Source organism: Saccoglossus kowalevskii, chromosome 7, assembly GCF_978046115.1.
Source record: "Saccoglossus kowalevskii chromosome 7, keSacKowa6.1, whole genome shotgun sequence".
In the NCBI taxonomy this organism is placed as follows: domain Eukaryota; kingdom Metazoa; phylum Hemichordata; class Enteropneusta; family Harrimaniidae; genus Saccoglossus; species Saccoglossus kowalevskii.
The window spans coordinates 13,221,666-13,243,114 of NC_140647.1; the positions used below are offsets into that span (position 1 = coordinate 13,221,666).

The 21,449-nt window shown below is 34.6% G+C and overlaps 1 protein-coding gene across 1 annotated transcript in view; it reads left to right on the forward strand.

Annotated features, from left to right (window-relative positions):
- Positions 1–243: 243 nt before the first annotated feature.
- Positions 244–21,449, forward strand: part of LOC102801021 (uncharacterized) — a 47,155-nt gene continuing 25,949 nt past the window's right edge. The window contains exons 1-41 of the mRNA XM_085501119.1: positions 244–332; positions 466–591; positions 790–1,151; positions 1,921–2,065; positions 2,453–2,602; positions 3,096–3,188; positions 3,325–3,405; positions 3,598–3,801; positions 3,904–4,053; positions 4,493–4,881; positions 5,122–5,272; positions 5,375–5,536; positions 5,680–5,838; positions 6,137–6,307; positions 6,635–6,936; positions 7,483–7,624; positions 8,181–8,210; positions 8,542–8,733; positions 9,400–9,615; positions 10,362–10,511; positions 10,703–11,085; positions 11,577–11,733; positions 12,030–12,188; positions 12,467–12,493; positions 12,727–12,894; positions 13,078–13,257; positions 13,411–13,581; positions 13,784–14,085; positions 15,561–15,708; positions 15,964–15,996; positions 16,499–16,675; positions 16,943–17,158; positions 17,436–17,585; positions 17,774–18,153; positions 18,645–18,801; positions 19,098–19,256; positions 19,484–19,510; positions 19,744–19,911; positions 20,095–20,274; positions 20,428–20,598; positions 20,801–21,102. Coding sequence (XP_085357245.1) covers positions 275–332; positions 466–591; positions 790–1,151; positions 1,921–2,065; positions 2,453–2,602; positions 3,096–3,188; positions 3,325–3,405; positions 3,598–3,801; positions 3,904–4,053; positions 4,493–4,881; positions 5,122–5,272; positions 5,375–5,536; positions 5,680–5,838; positions 6,137–6,307; positions 6,635–6,936; positions 7,483–7,624; positions 8,181–8,210; positions 8,542–8,733; positions 9,400–9,615; positions 10,362–10,511; positions 10,703–11,085; positions 11,577–11,733; positions 12,030–12,188; positions 12,467–12,493; positions 12,727–12,894; positions 13,078–13,257; positions 13,411–13,581; positions 13,784–14,085; positions 15,561–15,708; positions 15,964–15,996; positions 16,499–16,675; positions 16,943–17,158; positions 17,436–17,585; positions 17,774–18,153; positions 18,645–18,801; positions 19,098–19,256; positions 19,484–19,510; positions 19,744–19,911; positions 20,095–20,274; positions 20,428–20,598; positions 20,801–21,102 — 7,248 coding nt within the window. The 5' untranslated portion in view covers positions 244–274. The remainder of the gene's footprint in view (positions 333–465; positions 592–789; positions 1,152–1,920; positions 2,066–2,452; positions 2,603–3,095; positions 3,189–3,324; positions 3,406–3,597; positions 3,802–3,903; positions 4,054–4,492; positions 4,882–5,121; positions 5,273–5,374; positions 5,537–5,679; positions 5,839–6,136; positions 6,308–6,634; positions 6,937–7,482; positions 7,625–8,180; positions 8,211–8,541; positions 8,734–9,399; positions 9,616–10,361; positions 10,512–10,702; positions 11,086–11,576; positions 11,734–12,029; positions 12,189–12,466; positions 12,494–12,726; positions 12,895–13,077; positions 13,258–13,410; positions 13,582–13,783; positions 14,086–15,560; positions 15,709–15,963; positions 15,997–16,498; positions 16,676–16,942; positions 17,159–17,435; positions 17,586–17,773; positions 18,154–18,644; positions 18,802–19,097; positions 19,257–19,483; positions 19,511–19,743; positions 19,912–20,094; positions 20,275–20,427; positions 20,599–20,800; positions 21,103–21,449) is intronic.

Genomic DNA, 21,449 nt, shown 5'->3' on the forward strand with positions numbered 1-21,449 from the left:
AACCAGTACCTTATGAAGATCTTGGCATTCCACAAGTTGAAGAGGTATATATACGTTATATGTACACTAAATATCTTTGTATACATGTATATCATAGTGAAAGGATTTGCGCAATTAAGTTATAGAAATCTGCGTCATATATTCCTCGCAGTAAGATAACCTTGCCTAATTCTTTTGTACACAGGTATTTTTCGGCAACGAAGATGCGAAATCTGTGGTAGAGAATACTCTTCCAAACAACCTTGAGCCGGTGTTCGCAATTCGAATATCACCAATGAGGAATATGTACAGTACACAACCAAGTCTTAATATTCAGTATTATGGATGCAAAGGTAATATTCTTATCATTATTAAGTATAAAGCAACAAAGAACAGTAAAATGAATTCACAACAGTTACACAATTAAAAAACATCATACATATAACCATTACTAAATGTTGTTTAAACATTACATTCGTTTTTAAGCATCCACTTCGACAACCAGCATGGTTAGCACAACGCCTACCACCACAACAGCTGGTGGAACGACGACGACTACAATGTTCTCCTCGCCGATAAGCTCAACTCTGAGTACCGTATACACAACACCAGGTAAAAACTTATTTTGTTCATACTTTCTATGTGTTACATACTTTGTGATATGCTCTAAACAAACATATACTATGGAAGTTAATATATTGTATTGTGTTTCTACTTATATAATATGATGAAATTGCTCCATGCGCAGATTACTGTCGGTATACATTCACAAAAGTTACTTATTATTTATCTAACATTGTGTCTATGTAGTCGTTTGCTCTGAAGGCATGGCGAATGAGAGACATATTCCAGTGGAAGTGACTGCATCGTCTTCCGACCCTGAATATCCGGCTACAGGACTTATGGATGAAGTTGAAAGAGCGTGGCGTCCAATGGCCGGTGATGACAGCCCGTTTATAGAGTTTAGTTTTAGTGAGCCGGTAAACGTGTTTAGTATTAAAATATCGGGTGTCAAATCTCCAGTTGACAACATTCCAGATATGGTTACATTGTTTCATGTTCTATACACAACTGAAAATGATGTTACATACGTTGCCAAAAAGCCGGAGTCGAACACAACTCCAAGAGTTATAGCTTCCTTTGATGATTTTCTGGAATACCAAGTTGATGAGGTAAGTACTAGATGTAAAACTGATTCATTGAGATAAGTTTTACTTTCCTGGGTATGATCTTGATAACTATCTGTACGCATTGAGTTTTTAATTGGCAGTCCATTATCGCAGTTGCAAGACATATCAAATATGAAAAACACAATGGTATCACTCACACAAACACATTTCTAAACCGCAGATGACTCGTGCCTACCCCGGCCGAGCGTTATCTTAATAATCTATACTATTTATACTTGATTATATAATAAGTTAATAAATAAATAAATAAATAAATAAATAAATAAATAAATAAATAAATAAATAAATAAATAAATAAATAAATAAATAAATAAATAAATAAATAAATAAATAAATAAATAAATAAATAAATAAATAAATAAATAAACCTAAATATTATATTAATAGGAAGATATTGTAGTGGGTATGATGAGATGAACTTTTCAAACGTGTAGATGTAACAGCGCTGTACAACTAAAATATATTGTAACAACAATACCTTATATGGAGTAATATACATATACATATCTGTACATGATTGATGGCGTAAACCATTCAGTCGCTGCCATTTGTACATCTTTCACAACGGAAAAGAGTAATTATCATAAAAAGCATATATTGGCAAATATGACGTGCCTAACATAACATACATTTGCGCAAAGATTGCATTCTTCTTTCATTGTACTACACTGCTTTATTTAAATACAGAAAGTAAAACCAGTAATTGTATGCGTATGTATGTGGAATTAATTATTTTATATTTGCATTATAGATGTTCAGCCGAGTCAAAGTGGTGCATGCAACATCTACTGTGCTGGGTTCCAATCTGCCTCTAATTACACGAATTCGAATTATACCAGTGGAATGGGACAGAGTACCGATAATGACAGCTTCATTCTGGAGTTGCATAGAAATGGGTGAGACAATAAATTTATAATACGAAAAGGAGTCCCAATAACGTTTATGTCTGTACATTTCATCTTAAGGTGTCATTGTTTCACTTTATACTCAATGTTAAATGCATGGTTGGCCTGATTTTTTTTCTTGCCGTTATTCTTTGAACAAACGTTTATCTTGACTGATAAGAGCGTACGACAGCGTATCCATTTCGTCGCATTTCGGACCTTAAATCGTTCATTTAGGTTCTGAAATTCGTAAATATATTGAAGTGCTTTTTCACATGCAATAAGTTCCTTATGATGTCAGGAAATTGCAAGGCACATTCCTGATATATATCCTAAGATATATATCTGAGATATAAATTGCATTGTTCATGCTTACTTTTAATTCACTCTCAATATTAGTTAAAACAACAACCACTACAGTGAAGACAAGTACCCCTTTGACAACTGCCTTTCCTAGCACAAGTACTGAGACAACCACAGTGGAAACTACGAGACAATCACCGATTTCAACAACAAAAAGCACAAGCACAAAATCAGAGACGACGACAAGTAAGTATGACTTCAATGACCTAGCACTACATCATTTCTATGAATTTCGCCCTATTGTGATGGGTAGCTTCTGTAACGTCAAAATGGTATATATGGATGTAGACAAAGTCATTCAATGATCGTAGTTTAGTAGTTCGTCATCTAGAACATAGTGATCTTGATCGAATACATAATCTTTAATGGTAGACAGTTAGAGATCAAAACAAAATCGACGCTTTGCACTGCCCTTACGTCACATATTTAGCGCTTTGTCGCTAGGGTGAACGATTTATCAATATGTGCTAGTACCTGTTTATCAGATACACACAATGCACTATACATGAATACAATATATCGGTATGTTAATGGTACAATTAGACACGTCTGCTTCTCAAAGATGTATAAAATAAATACCTTATTATAAACAAACGACACTATATTTTACTTACAAACTCAATTATTGAGTCACCTGACCTCTACTGTCAATATTCAATGACACTTTTATCATTGTTAGGACCCATCAGCACTACAGAATTTTACTGGGACACGTTTTCACCAACTTATACAACAGTTATTGAAACAACAAGTGAAGTTACCGAAACTGAAGGTTTGTTATTATACAAATGTGTCTTTGTCTACTAGTAACAAAGTTAATTGTTAAAACTAATGACAACTAATAGAGCTGAAAAATAAACAAACGAACGATCCAAATAATTAAATAAATAAATTATCCGTTCACGTAGAACACACTACTACCTACGAAGCAACAACTAATGTGAGTAGCACTGAAGAGGGTACCACCACCCAAAAGTCTACTTCAACTGGTTAGTAATTTACTCTGTTTAAATTAAATAAAACAATCAGATGACATATATCATATATAATGATAATTTAGTTTTAAAACGCTACAAGCTATATCAAAACGTCGCTTCTACTTAACACAGTGATGAGCCGTATGTTGTATATCTGCCTGCAATTTCAATTACTCATTCTGGTTTACTTGCATTATATTTCAGAAGTGACAACACCATCTACAACAAAGACTCACACAGAAATTGAAACAACATCCGTTCCTGTGACTGCTAGCCAATCAATGTCGTCAAGTACAGCTACTATTACAAGTGAACTCGTCACTACGGGCGAATCTACTTTCGAAACAATCACCTACGAAAGCACTTCTGCTTTGATGCTAAACACTACAAGCGAGTCGTCAACTTCATGTATGTTCATATTTTCAGAGATTGTCTTTATTACTAAATTTAAAAAAAAACTTTCATGTTCTGTTAAAACAAATTGATGTATAATTTTTTTTTCTCATGCAGTGCCAATTAGTACGACATCATTAAGTTCTACAACGGCTAAGAAATCTAGTATATCAACGTCATTTAGCACAGTATCATCCATTGAAACAACCGTAACCCCGTTTGTTAGTACAACTACGGAAACAAGTACACGTGTCACCACATCAACAGGTTAGATTTATTATAATATTAGGGGGTCGATGGAGAGGTGTCAGTTACGAATCTGTAAACTAAATAAACTTAGTTATATTTAGTAATGATGAGCTATTCTCGGTTCTAGCAGGTATAACATATTAATTCTACACTAGCAAATACATATATACCATTATGTTATATTCTATATAACGTGCCCCTTGACGTAATACGTTATTGACGTTATTATTGTGGTACTGAATAAATTTTGAGCATTAACAGTACATATCCATATTTTCAGTATATATATCGTTATATTTATTGTTATATTTATTGTTTTTTTATTGAGGACTTTTTTTGAGAGGATTTGAGAATGATACCATTTAGAATCATAATTGTCAATTTTCTGTATCTGCTTTGTAAAATCCACACTTCATTTCATCTCGGTAAGCCTATCATACTTCATTTATACACACAGACCATTGTTCCAGGGAATACGGTATGGCAACCGAAGAAGTAGTTTTAAGTAGCGCAGAAGCATCGTCCTGGGAAATTGAAAGACATCCATCAAACCTTTTGAATAGTCCGCCTGGTCCATGGATGCCTTCAAAACACGACACGGTACAATGGTTAAAGCTCACACTATTAGACGCAACACGAGTTAGTAGTATTGGAACATTAGGATTTGTGGAAGAAGATGGCGTTGAAGAATTTGTTCGTGCTTACACAGTTGAAGTATCTAGTGATGGAGGTGACTCTTACTGTCGTCTACATGCTCCTCGGCAAGGAGATCCTGCATATATACCAAGGAACTGTGAACCGCAGCCCCTTGATAGTCTCCTTGACGAAGGTTTCAATGTCGAACAGGTAAAATCTCTTTTTGTCAGTCATTTTAAAACAAACATCAAATCAGTAGATTTCAATTATCAAACTACTAATTAATATATTATCTTTGGTTGATCTGATATCACGTAATATTACTTGTACTGCCTCAACGTCCACGTGGATTTTTTTACAATTACGCCATAGTATTCATTTATGTTATGCATTGTTTGACTAATAATTCTGCACTGATAACCAATTATATGTTTATCACCGTTTAAATAGATGTTTTTTGGCAACACTGATTCTACCAACGAGAAAATGAATGATTTAAAGATTGACAAGATTGATGTTTTGGTGATCACACTTACTGGAGAAGATAACAGTTATAAAAACAAACCAACAATAGTTGTCAAACTGTATACATGTGAAGTGGGTGAGTACATATAATAAGAATATAATGCAAAGTTTTCCGGTGCGTGTCCACGCAAATGAAAATATTTTAATATAAACTACATTTGTTCCTGTCTATTATTAGTTACAACTATTGAAACCACCACGAACGAGATAACAACTACCTCACCAGCAACGACCACATCAATTACTACTGAGATAGTACCACCGACAACCAGACACACGACCATAACTACAACAGAAAAAATAACGTCTGGTGGAACATCCACAGTGACACATGAAACAAGTGAGTATAACGGCGAAGAATGTCAATTTCGGTGCCGGTGTCAATTGCCAAAACATATAACTGATTTATTTTACCTGTGATTTTGTTTTACCAACAATCACTAATTGCGTATGCTGTATTATTTTTTCTTTTCAAATTATCAGCCTCTGAACCAGCAAAAACATCACTGCCACCGTCATCTACTCAGGTCACAACTCTGTCAAGTACAAGCCAGTCCACAGTGGGGGAAACTACTAATACAACAGAAACAACAACGACTCAGAGAACTACAACTCGTATTTCGACAACTGAATATATACCCGGTAAGTAACAACATAACAACATAATATGGTGGATATACATATCAAGGCAATGTACTGTAAACACAATATTCGCTAGATTTTAATAGCTATTTTTGTAGATATGTATACGATGAGTAAAATTAAATCGACCTGAACATGTAGAACAACAATAGAACTCAGTGAAATTAAATGGTCGTGAAAATAAATCATCTTACATCATCAAATATTATCGAATTATATATTTACATACCAGCGAATTGGGTAGCTATAATATATCAGTGTGTTCACGGTCATGATTCATTCCATAATTTTTCAACAGATTGCCATAAAATGTGTAACTGTGACGTAACATGCCCTCCCGACCCTCCAAATATTTCCGAATCTTGTGGAGAGATTGATGAGTGTATTTCATGCAAATGTAATGAAGGGTACACCAAATGGCTTAACGGTAGATGCGTAGCTGATGTTCAACGATCTTGTCTACAGCTTGGTATGTTTAGAGCATGTCTTTCGTCGACTATATAACCTTATTGGAGATCATACCTAAAATCGAAACTCATGCACGTCGCGCTAAACAGCTATGAATAATATAACGTCATTATAAATAACTTTATTAGTCAACCTGTTACCTAATGTTGACGCTATACGCACGTTGCTGTTTGTATTAATTTTAATTTTACATAAATCATTCCTGAAATGATTTTTCGTACATTCTGATCATCTCACCCGAAGTTCTCAGTGTATTGTAGTCTTCTTCATACACACATACATTGTTCATGACTTCAACTCAATCCATGTTTTGTGTGTTGTTCTTTAGTGCCGTGTCAAGATAATATGGAGCCTACTGTAATCAATTACAACGCTGTACCATCGTCATCGTCAGTTGACAGTATCAGCTCTGATGAACCACTAGCCCAACTAGATGGTAATTTATCATGGTCACCAGAACAAGACTCGCGTGCGGAATATATAGACTTATTCAATCACGTACCGTTCAAGGTATCTGACATTAGGATACAAGGTGGTGGAAAAAATGGACAGTATGTAACATCATTCAACGTGGAGTTTACACAGGATGGCAATATATGGTTTCCTATAATACATAATGGAAATCCCGTGGTAAGTATGTGTGTGTTGAAATGAACATGGACCTATGATTCTGTGATTATAGTTTGGAGGAATTCATATTTCATAACTATGCTTCGTACCAATGAACAAATTGTTAATAATTATATGTTATTATACATCTGTTACCGTAACGCCATAAGTTACAGCGTGCCGCAATTTTGCGGTATTTTACGGGGTATTTTCATCCTACCATATTAGTAAATGCAAATTCCAAATATGAAATGATTAAGGGCGTATGCGTCCTCTGATAATAAAAACAAACATTGCTGCCACAAGAATTGACCGGACTCCACACAAAGAAGTTCGCTGATTCTGTTCTAAACATTTTGAGTTTCGGCATTTCCATGGTGTATCCTTGGACGGAAAAGATGTATACTTCAAAGAATACGTCAAAGTATGCACTCAGACAGTACGCCGCGCATTGACCTCTCGATACTCCAGCTATACTATCTTTGTGCATACTTTGAAGTATCCTCGTAATAACCTTATAATATTATCATCTTCATTTTTCACATTCTCTAATTATCTTCTCTGTAGGTATTTGATGGTCCAAGTGACTCGAAGACAATTAAGGATATTCCGTTTCCTGTTACTGTGATTGCTACTGGACTGAGAATCAAACCACTGGATTGGCAAAGCGGTATAAGTTTGCGAATACAAATAAAAGGATGTCCAGTTTGTGAGTAAAATCGTTAAATTATGTTATAACGATCAACAAAGTTTTCAATGCTACAACTTTCCTTGTATTGTATGAGGTAGCAACTGTTCTTGCAACATACCACCGATATTGTGGTAGATCATTTGAATTTAGTGTTGTGCTTGGATTTGGCTTCCAAATTCAAAGTGGAAACAAGCTTGATTGTATGGCATACGAGACGAGCCCGATTTGGTTGAATGACCAACTACAGTAACTGTATAGCCTGCCACGTGTCATATAACTTGGAGTATAATATATTGCCTAATAATGGTAATATTATTATTAGTAATGGTACATTGATGCAGTATGTTCCTTATCTGAACATAAACAAGTTTTAATTGCACTATATTTTTGCTTTCCTTTATCTCCCCAAAATAAAAATACATTAAGAGAGGCACTGTTGTCAATAAGACTTGATCGAAGTAGAAAATTAACACAATATAATCGACCGAATACTTGAGGATTAATGATAATTACCATAGTTTAACAATCACATTTTTGTTAAAATTAACTTACAATATTGCTGTCCCTTTTTCAGCCAATGAAGTGGGAACAACGACGACATTAGGTAGGTTATCATATGAATATTATATGTATAGGTAATTAGAAAAAGTCAGTTTATTTAATGTCAATATTATGCAAATGTTATTCCTTCAGATTATCAGTATATGATGTTTATATCTTAAATTTAAATGGTAATGCATAATGTGAATTCTGTGATACTTTTTCAAAGATGACATGTTAAGGGATAATATGAGCTAACTTTCAGAAACGGGGACATATAATTGTGTGAACAAATGCTGGCCATATATTATAAAGTGTCATTCAACAATTATTGTACGTTTTACGAATACGTAATTCATTTTTATTATAATGAGATATTACGCTATTGTTCACAGAAGGTAATACAACAACAATATTGACGTCAACAACGACAGAACAAGTAAGCACGGCATCGTCTGTAGTTACATCGTCCACTATTGAAACTACGTCAACACCATTTTACACCACTACCGTTAAGAAAACAACAGAAGAAAATACAATGTGGCCCACTACTGGAGAGACATCTACAACTTCACAGTTAAGCACAGGTGAGTTATATGTGATACATGAATGATAACTAAGATAAGATAAGACTAAGAAATAAGATGTTTTTAAATAACAATACGTGGCTAAATATCTACAACAAAGATAGAATTCCTTTTTTAAACAAGTAATAACCTGTCCTGTTGAAATTGTAACTAATACTTCTCTATATCTGTTCCGGAAAAATATATACAACAACGGAGGAGGGCCACATATATTTTAGTATTGCCACTGTATATATATATATATATATATATATATATATATATATATATATATATATATATATATATATATATATATATATATATTAATAGAAATTCCACGTTTCTTTGAAAATAAATTTATATTGTACTTCATAGTTTAAATTGTATTCGTAATTGAATTCAAATTGCCATTTTTATACTTATTTTAAGTTCAATACACTGTAATTTGCCCTTTCACCTAAGACTGTTGTCACGTGACCTTGTCTAATAGACAACGAACAATGTGGCAATATCATGAGGCGTTCTCCACTGACGAGAGTTGGCCTTCCACTCTATTGTCATGATGTCTATATCATGTTATCAACAATGAACATATCGGCATTTGTAGCTATAGCGAATTTTTTGCAGAAAATTATGAAAACCTAGAATGTGTTTCAGTGATATATATTTGTCTTTATATTACAGAGATGACAACTCCATCATCAACGATGATAACCACTGTAGTTGAATCTTCATCTGTACCTACTGTTAGCAGCCAACCAACAACATCAAGTACTGAAATTACTCAAGTTGCAACAACAATTGAAGGCGAAACTACTCTACAAACTACCAAGTTCGAAAGCACTTCAACACAAGCTCCGACTACTGCTTTATCGACCACTTCTGAATCATCAACTTCACGTACGTGTTTTTGCCTTGTTTACCATTTAATCAAACGCACATTGAATGATTTATTAAATTTTGACGCACGTCGCAGGGTTTATGAGCTGCTGCTGATTTCCGTAATAAAACTGTGGTATATACATGTTTTTAATCCACAATAACCAAACAGCTTCATGCTTAATGTAAGTGGAAGTCAAAGGCGACGAAACGACAGATGAGCTGTTCTTTCAGGGTGGTCTCGTTATTTTATTGCGAATCGTTTATTTGAGGAAACTGTGCGTAGTAATTACTTTTATACAACCTATACATACCAAATGATTCTGTTTGATGAATGACAACCTTCATAATTCGAAATGCAATGATTCGCAAGAAAAACTGAAGTACACATATCATACACATATCATGAACAGTATCCAACTTCTTCAGTTCAACACAATGAAACAATATAAAACACATTAAACACAATCGAGAGTGATTGGAAAAATTGTGTCTGGTAATATTATATAATTGATAAATAGTCGATATCGTGTTGTGTCTTATTTAAACCTATTTAAGGACAATTTATCGTCGAGAATGTATTTTCAAGATTTGAATACTCACCCCTATTCTACAATAACGTTACTTTGTTAACAGAATACAAGAGAAAAAAAAAACCGTGAATATATTGTATTAAATCGAGTATCAAAGCAAATTGGTGTACTTTACAATCATCCCCAGAACAAATTTGCCATATTTCTAAATTCTATTGACTTCTATTTACACAGTGCCATTCAATACAACAACAGTCAGTGCTACTACTACCCAAGAGATAAGTACTTCATCATCTGTTATTACAACATCATCAGTTGAAACTACAATGACACCATTCTTTACTACAACTGTGGAAAGAACTACTGGCGTCACCGTCATAATAGGTCAGTATAGGAATTGCAACATTAAAACAAAATGTGTGTATTGTACACCTATCAACAGCATACATTTTGACTACTTTCCAATCGACACGTAACATATATATGTTGTTACATAATAATTTTCCAATTAGAACGAACAATGTGATAATAATAATATATGTTTTTTTTCTATTTTACATGTTTTATATGGCCAGACTATTGTGATGAGGATATGCAAACGACAGAAGTTGTTTTGAATAGCGCAGAAGCATCGTCTTGGGAATTTGAAAGGCATCCATCAAACCTTTTGAATAGTCCGCCTGGTCCATGGACGCCTTCAAAACACGACACGGTACAATGGTTAAAGCTCATACTAATAGAAGCGACACTAGTTAGTAGTATTGGAACATTCGGATTTGTGGAAGAAGATGGCGTTGAAGAATTTGTTCATAGATACACAGTTGAAGTATCCAGTGATGGAAGTGACTCCTATTGTCGTCTTCATGCTCCTCGACAAGAGGATCCTGCATATTTACCAATTAACTGTGAACCTAAAGATTATCCCAGTTTGCTTGACGAGGGTTTCAATATCGAGGAGGTATGACATTGGGTTTATAGTACATGTATTCTATATCGATGTTTAATTTGTCAGCGTAACTTGCTTATCCTTGAATGCCATTGTCTTCTCCAGTCGGTTTCATATAATATATGTTACATGAATATTATTGTAAATATACAAACGTGAACGCTGTTTTTACCATGAAAACCTTTTGAAGTTAGTGTCCAGCTGTTGCTGCCATCACCATTCACATCACCAAGGATACAAAACAATCCGTAGAATAACGTTCGCTTTGGCTTGAATTTTACTGTATATGTACTTATATTTGTCTACAGTTGTTTGGTATAAGAGTTACTAGTACCAGGTATCCAGTTTGAGTGAATGTTGTACTATGCCTAGCAATGGGGAGTCATCTACTGAAGTCCCTGACTACAGGCATGCACGCTTAACAATTATGGCACACAGAATGTTGAAATTTTTGTTGAACATACTTGTATAATATTTCGTATTTATTATAATTAATTCCATAGATGTTTCCTGGAAACACCGATGCTACCACTGAAAAAAGAAATGCTTTGGACGAGGACATTGGCGAAATTTATGTAATGATGATAACACTTACAGGGAGCGATGATAGTTATACTAACAAACCAACAATGATTGTTATACTGTATACATGTGTAGAAGGTAATTTACTTGTATGAAAGTATAATTTTATAAAATGTTTCGATCGCATATCGTTGTGTGGAGTAGTTTTCTCATGCATCACACGATTTTAAAGATCCTTACCCTTAAAATGTATACGCTGCAATGACTCCGTGTGTGGCTACGATAGTTTGATGACACAATGATATACACTACTTTTCAGCGTGTTACATTATGCGTCCCCTCATTTATACTCTGATTTCAACAGAAACATGTCAACGTGTCATATGCTTTGAGTACAGCCTGATACATGACTGAATATGTTTTGTAATTTACAGTCACAACGACAGAAACCACCACCCACGAGGTAACTTCTACTCTACCAACAACTACATCGTTATCTACAAGCAAACCAGTTCCAAGTACTACATCTTCAACTGTAATAACTACTGAGAAGACAACACCAGAGGGCATCACAACCACACGTGTTATGACAAGTAAGACACAAAACTTTTCACTCTTCACAATACACTTACCTACCAAGTAAGTAAGTAAGTAAGTAAGTAAGTAAGTAAGTAGTAAGTAAGTAAGTAAGTAAGTAAGTAAGTAAGTAAGTAAGTAAGTAAGTAAGTAAGTAAGTAAGTAAGTAAGTAAGTATGTTGTGTAGTATAAATGAATGTTATGTTTACACTCAATTCGTTGAAATCAACACAACATTGTTTATTGATATCAATATATGTCATATGATTGAAGTCCGTCATTCTGTTTTCAATAGCAACTGGATTTATGACATCTGAATCAGGTGAGTTTCTTTATATATTCTTTATGTATTTGGTATAACTGTATTGGAACTGTTAAATTTTGTCAGATGTGTAAATAATATCTGCATAGGCAATGAAATGTTTAGCAATAGTTATTACGTTAATGTACTAAGTTTTTGTTCCAGAAAACAATGCAAACCTCGACTTGTCTTAAATTTGGTTAAACTAATTGTATGTAGTAAAGGTAATTCAATTTAACCATACGTTTATTTAGTTCCAACAGTAGTAGAAAGTACATCAACTGTAGTGAGTACTCCTGAAGGCACAACTACGGAAACTGCTACTACTACTTATGGTCTTACGAGTACATCTACCGGGACAAGCACCGTAGAAGCGACAACAATTGAAAAATCCACTACAGAAGGAATGTCTACATTCAGTGGTAAGTGCAATGTCATTACGACATCTGTGAATAATAATTGACAACTCAATTAAGAGATTGATACGATGTTGCCCAGCTGAAACTCGATTTAACTTAATTAGTCGTTTGTTTTATGTAAATAAATATCTCCACGTGATTGCGCGCACAGTTTTTTATTACATTTATTGTTTTATCGAGTTACAGAGGCGCAAACAACTGAAACTACCATTTCTGTTCCTTCAACTGCATCACAACCAACAACCAATCGAACCACATTACTGTCAAGTACAACGCAGTCAACAACCGGAGAATCTACTTCAACCACAGAAATAACGACGACTCAGATAATTACAACTCAGATTTCAACAACTGAATATATACCGAGTTAGTAATATGAATTGTGTTTTGAACTTAAGAAATAAATTATTCTGTGATATATACGTACGTAGTGGAATGTTGTGAGTTGATTAATTAACGTATTTATTTGATATACACCTATTATTTTACAACAATTCAATACATATATTTTATCAACAGACTGCAATAAGATGTGTAACTGTGACGTAACATGCCCTCCCGACCCTCCAAATTTATCTGAATCCTGTGGAAAGATCGATGAGTGTATTTCATGCCAGTGTAATGAAGGGTACACCAAATGGCTTAACGGTAGATGCGTGGCTGATGTTGAACGATCTTGTTTACAGCTTGGTATGTTTAGATGTGACTATCTGTTCATTAAAATTACCATAATAAATGATGATTAACCATTATCAATATGAAATATTTATATTTAATATCACATAATGTAACATACACAGAGAAGCGTACATTTCATGCTTGTAATACGCAATGTAAGTATTTGTTCGGAACCACAAGTGAACGAAATCCTTTTATGTATTTTATTTTTTAGTACCGTGTCAAGATAATATGGAACCAACTGTAATCAATTACAACGCTGTACCATCGTCATCGTCAGTTGACAGTATCAGCTCTGATGAACCACTAGCCCAACTGGATGGTAATTTATCATGGTCACCAGAACAAGACTCGCGTGCGGAATATATAGACTTATTCAATCACGTACCGTTTAAGGTATCCGAAATTAGGATACAAGGTGGTGGAAAAGATGGACAGTATGTAACATCATTCAACGTGGAGTTTACACAGGATGGCAACATATGGTTCCCTATATTACATAATGGAAATCCAGTGGTAAGAATATCATATATAAAATTTGTGTATTAAATTTACAGTTTAATTGTCAATGTGTTATAAACGGAAATACGAACATGGCCACAAATATGCCGCATTCCGGGAAGGAACAGTGAAGGCAATAATCGTAGACCATTAGCAGGAGTAATATAAATTACACACCGGTCTGCAAAATACATTACAATAATAATATTGATAATAGCCAGCTCAGAATAACCTACTCTACATAGGTCCGAATTTTGCAACCTGTAAATTCAGTGAGATTTCAGTCACACACAGTAATTTCGACAGCGAGATCAGAGTCCTAACTTCAAACTACGAGGCCTCAAGGAATTCAGAGAAGCTAACCATAATTTCACGCTACTTCAACAATGTTCGCGTAGAGACGGGAACCAAAGAACCAAAAAACACTGCAGACTGTTTTGCTTCTATCAGTCCCACATCACGTATTGGAAAGGAATTATCTCGAAACATGTGTTGGCTGCAACGCATGGCCATATGCATTATTTTCAAAGAGTAAGGTTGCATAAATAGCTCAACACAGATGACTAGTTGGATAAGGTTTCAGAATACAGCAGTTTGTGGATATAATTGTGACAAATCAAACGCCCAAGGGTTATTTTCTGATCACCAACACCAATACACCTATCATCTTAGGGGGTTCACAAAAGGCATTACTACTAAGACTTTGTCACCTCGACTGAATTGGTGGGCCTTTACCTTCATATCAAACTTCTTGTTCATAACAATCTGGGACACCTTAAGATGTCTCAGGGGCCACCCCGGCTGCTTTAGAAAGTCGTCCCCGAAATGTGTGTATATAATCTAGCAAAGCTTAAATCTCTGTATATAATTTTCGGGCAGCAATACATATGCCGACTGAACTGCAGATTTCACACTCTTATCGGAATACTGCTCCTCATTAAGGGTGGGACACACTTCAAGAGCTTTGCCTTTGAATAAACTATATTCAAAAATGTCCAACAACGTTCAGGCCATGCAAGTCGTTTGGCAATTTTACAACTAATTACTGTATAAATTTGACACAACACTGAATATATCTCAACACTGAAGATTAATCTGTATTTACTCCCGACGTGTACGTTGTGGGTGCAAGTGCAAGTAAAGATGGTATATGTACATTATCTAGAGGGGGCGCCAATAATGCGCGTTCCTCATTCAGTGAATCCGATCCGGAAAACACTAGTAAAAGTAGGGGCTGGGAAAAGCTATTATAAATGAAACGGACATTGTATAATGTAGAATCTAAAAAATGTTCACTGGGAGCAAATGCATAACATCCAGTTGAGTTTTTAGTGAAAAAAATAAATACCATCATACACAGTCAAAGTCATATCACTGACTATACATAATTCCTGTATATTGCATCCCACCTTGTCAGACCGCTTCGCTAAAACGAGATATATAATAGCACACCACTAAACCTTATTTTGTACTTGTGTTTAACTTTACAGGCGTTCGTTGGTCCGAGTGACTCGGAGACAATTAGACCAATCTACTTTCCTGTTATTGTGATTGCTACTGGGTTGAGAATCAAACCACTAGAATGGAATGGTGGTATAAGTTTAAGAATACAGATAAGAGGATGTCCCGTCATTATATGTGAGTTGAGTCGTCATGTTTTGAAACTCGTTAGATATTTGTGACTTTGTAGATTATGTATGTTAGTGTCATAGAAAAAGGGAAGAAGAGAATAAAACAAACTTTCGTATTGGGTATTCAGTGTTACTTTATATGTTTTGTAAACCTTAAAGGCAACAAATTGCTCGTTACATAGTATGCACGTGTCCGAAACAGTCAAATCACTGGTTGCGTATGTTTAATGACTAATATCAAATTTCTTTGCGTTCGTTGCAGATATTGGCACGACGGAATCGTCAACCTCATTAGGTAGGTTTTTATATGACATCTGGATGTCACACTTTAGTGATAGAATTTTAAGGCTATACTTCTCTGTATCTAGTCCCATATGTTACAGCAATATTAAAATTGTGAATATGAATTTGATCAATCGTGCGAATAATATGTCAACAACACCTTGTTCACCGATCATTGTATGTAATTGTTTTGAGAAAACTGGTTGTATTTTAATTTTATCGGGAATTATATCGCAAATTCTATTGCATTTTGATGTCTTGTTAAATCCAATGTTGTTAATAACACCACTGTCGCAATCTGTCTTTGCCAACAAGAAACTATTTTTGGTCACATCAACAATCCGTAAAACAAATTGTTACTTGTAACGTGAATATTACCATATATTATGACATTTCAATAAAACAACATTCCACACAAATTTAAAAGCCAGACACATAAATATACTAAATGCAATTGCGCCTACTATTCATTTTATATCATGCTTCACAATCGTTTATCATCTTTCTATTAACAGGAGGCAATACAACAACAATAGTGACTGCTACAACGTCCGAAGAGTTTAGTACAGAATCGTCTGTGGTTACAACGTCCACCATTGAAACTACATCGACACCATTCTTCACCACAACTATTATAGAAACAACAGAAAAGAGTACAATGTGGCCCAGTACTGGAGAGACCTCAACAACCGGTAATTTTATTTCATATATTCGAAAATGAAAATTAAAATAAATAACAATGATAGATGGCATATACGGCTGACATTGAAATTCTTAAGACATATATATCTATAACAAAGAATATAGAACAGAAAATTTGTTTAATTTAATTACAGGTGGTTTCAATTGTTCAGTGTATTGTCAAACACGTGTTTGATTTGAATGTGTGATTATATGACAGTAATATACGACGTTACTGTAGGTGAAATAGCAAAAAATTGTTGTTATTTTGATTACAGAGATGACATCTCCATCGTCAACGAAAATGACCACGAAAGTTGAATCATCATCTGTACCTACTGTTAGTAGCCAACCAACAACATCAAGTACTGAAATTACTACAGTAGAAACCACAACTGAGGGTGAAACTACTCTGCAAACTACTAGATATGAAAGTACTACAACAATGGTTCCGACTACTGCTTTGTCAACTACTTCTGAATCAACTACATCACGTAAGTTCGTTTCATAACCAGTTATTCTGATATTATCGAATACAGAAATCAATATTTCATGCTTGTTTCTTTTTGCGAGACTGATTTGGTAACGTGTGTTGCACTTCCAGTATATATACTGAAGCTAGCTAATTTCTTTCACATATATTTAAAATACATGTTTTAATTTTTGGCATATCTGTAACTGTGACGTTTTCTCGTGCAAAATGACAGACCTAAACTCTACATTGGTGTTTATAAAATGTAAACAATTTTTTTACATATATGTCATACACAGTTCCGATCAATACAACATCAGTCAGTGCTACTACGACTGAAGTGTTAAGTATTTCATCATCTGTTATTACAACATCATCAGTTGAAACTACCAGGACACCATTCATCACTACAACTGTGGAAAGAACTACTGGCGTCACCGTCATAATAGGTCAGTATAGGAATTGCAAAATAAAAACAAAATGTGTGTATTGTGTACACTTATCAATAGTATATATTTTGACTATTTGCCAATCGTCAAGTAACATACTTATGTTGTTACGTAATAATTATTCAATTAGAACGAACATTGTGATAATAAATTCATTGTTCATTATTGTAAATGTCTTATATGCATAGATTATTGCGATGAAGATATGCAAGCAACAGAAGTAGTTTTAATTAGCGCTGAAGCATCATCTTGGGAATTTGAAAGGCATCCATCAAACCTTTTGAATAGTCCACCTGGTCCATGGACGCCTTCAAAATACGACACGGTACAATGGTTAAAGCTCACATTATTAGAAGCGACACGAGTTAGTAGTATTGGAACATTCGGATTTGTGGAAGAAGATGGCATCGAAGAATTTGTTCATAGATACACAGTTGACGTATCCAGTGATGGAAGTGACTACTGTCGTCTACATGCTCCTCGACAAGGAGATCCTGCATATCTACCAACTAACTGCGAACCTAAAGATTATCCCAGTTTGCTTGACGAGGGTTTCAATATCGAGGAGGTATGACATTGGGTTTATAGTACATGTATTCTATATCGATGTTTAATCTGTCAGCGTAACTTGCTCATCCTTGAATGCCATTGTCTTCTCCAGTCGGTTTCATATAATATATGTTACATGAATATTATTGTAAATATACAAACGTGAACGCTGTTTTTACCATGAAAACCTTTTGAAGTTAGTGTCCAGCTGTTGCTGCCATCACCATTCACATCACCAAGGATACAAAACAATCCGTAGAATAACGTTCGCTTTGGCTTGAATTTTACTGTATATGTACTTATATTTGTCTACAGTTGTTTGGTATAAGAGTTACTAGTACCAGGTATCCAGTTTGAGTGAATGTTGTACTATGCCTAGCAATGGGGAGTCAACTACTGAAGTCCCTGACTGCAGGCATGCACGCTTAACAATTATGGCACACAGAATGTTGAAATTTTTGTTGAACATAATTGGATAATATTTCGTATTTATTATAATTAATTCCATAGATGTTTCCTGGAAACACCGATGCTACCACTGAAAAAAGAAATGCTTTGGACGAGGACATTGGCGAAATTTATGTAATGATGATAACACTTACAGGGAGCGATGATAGTTATACTAACAAACCAACAATGATTGTTATACTGTATACATGTGTAGAAGGTAATTTACTTGTATGAAAGTATAATTTTATAAAATGTTTCGATCGCATATCGTTGTGTGGAGTAGTTTTCTCATGCATCACACGATTTTAAAAATCCTTACCCTTAAAATGTATACGCTGCAATGACTCCGTGTGTGGCTACGATAGTTTGATGACACAATGATATACACTACTTTTCAGCGTGTTACATTATGCGTCCCCTCATTTATACTCTGATTTCAACAGAAACATGTCAACGTGTCATATGCTTTGAGTACAGCCTGATACATGACTGAATATGTTTTGTAATTTACAGTCACAACGACAGAAACCACCACCCACGAGGTAACTTCTACTCTACCAACAACTACATCGTTATCTACAAGCAAACCAGTTCCAAGTACTACATCTTCAACTGTAATAACTACTGAGAAGACAACACCAGAGGGCATCACAACCACACGTGTTATGACAAGTAAGACACAAAACTTTTCACTCTTCACAATACACTTACCTACCAAGTAAGTAAGTAAGTAAGTAAGTAAGTAAGTAAGTAAGTAAGTAAGTAAGTAAGTAAGTAAGTATGTTGTGTAGTATAAATGAATGTTATGTTTACACTCAATTCGTTGAAATCAACACAACATTGTTTATTGATATAAATATATGTCATATGATTGAAGTCCGTCATTCTGTTTTCAATAGCAACTGGATCTATGACATCTGAATCAGGTGAGTTTCTTTATATATTCTTTATGTATTTGGTATAACTGTATTGGAACTGTTAAATTTTGTCAGATGTGTAAATAATATCTGCATAGGCAATGAAATGTTTAGCAATAGTTATTACGTTAATGTACTAAGTTTTTGTTCCAGAAAACAACGCAAACCTCGACTTGTCTTAAATTTGGTTAAACTAATTGTATGTAGTAAAGGTAATTCAATTTAACCATACGTTTATTTAGTTCCAACAGTAGTAGAAAGTACATCAACTGTAGTGAGTACTCCTGAAGGCACAACTACGGAAACTGCTACTACTACTTATGGTCTTACGAGTACATCTACCGGGACAAGCACCGTAGAAGCGACAACAATTGAAAAATCCACTACAGAAGGAATGTCTACATTCAGTGGTAAGTGCAATGTCATTACGACATCTGTGAATAATAATTGACAACTCAATTAAGAGATTGATACGATGTTGCCCAGCTAAAACTCGATTTAACTTAATTAGTCGTTTGTTTTATGTAAATAAATATCTCCACGTGATTGCGCGCACAGTTTTTTATTACATTTATTGTTTTATCGAGTTACAGAGGCGCAAACAACTGAAACTACCATTTCTGTTCCTTCAACTGCATCACAACCAACAACCAATCGAACCACATTACTGTCAAGTACAACGCAGTCAACAACCGGAGAATCTACTTCAACCACAGAAATAACGACGACTCAGATAATTACAACTCAGATTTCAACAACTGAATATATACCGAGTTAGTAATATGAATTGTGTTTTGAACTTAAGAAATAAATTATTCTGTGATATATACGTACGTAGTGGAATGTTGTGAGTTGATTAATTAACGTATTTATTTGATATACACCTATTATTTTACAACAATTCAATACATATATTTTATCAACAGACTGCAATAAGATGTGTAACTGTGACGTAACATGCCCTCCCGACCCTCCAAATTTATCTGAATCCTGTGGAAAGATCGATGAGTGTATTTCATGCCAGTGTAATGAAGGGTACACCAAATGGCTTAACGGTAGATGCGTGGCTGATGTTGAACGATCTTGTTTACAGCTTGGTATGTTTAGATGTGACTATCTGTTCATTAAAATTACCATAATAAATGATGATTAACCATTATCAATATGAAATATTTATATTTAATATCACATAATGTAACATACACAGAGAAGCGTACATTTCATGCTTGTAATACGCAATGTAAGTATTTGTTCGGAACCACAAGTGAACGAAATCCTTTTATGTATTTTATTTTTTAGTACCGTGTCAAGATAATATGGAACCAACTGTAATCAATTACAACGCTGTACCATCGTCATCGTCAGTTGACAGTATCAGCTCTGATGAACCACTAGCCCAACTGGATGGTAATTTATCATGGTCACCAGAACAAGACTCGCGTGCGGAATATATAGACTTATTCAATCACGTACCGTTTAAGGTATCCGAAATTAGGATACAAGGTGGTGGAAAAGATGGACAGTATGTAACATCATTCAACGTGGAGTTTACACAGGATGGCAACATATGGTTCCCTATATTACATAATGGAAATCCAGTGGTAAGAATATCATATATAAAATTTGTGTATTAAATTTACAGTTTAATTGTCAAGGTGTTATAAACGGAAATACGAACATGGCCACAAATATGCCGCATTCCGGGAAGGAACAGTGAAGGCAATAATCGTAGACCATTAGCAGGAGTAATATAAATTACACACCGGTCTGCAAAATACATTACAATAATAATATTGATAATAGCCAGCTCAGAATAACCTACTCTACATAGGTCCGAATTTTGCAACCTGTAAATTCAGTGAGATTTCAGTCACACACAGTAATTTCGACAGCGAGATCAGAGTCCTAACTTCAAACTACGAGGCCTCAAGGAATTCAGAGAAGCTAA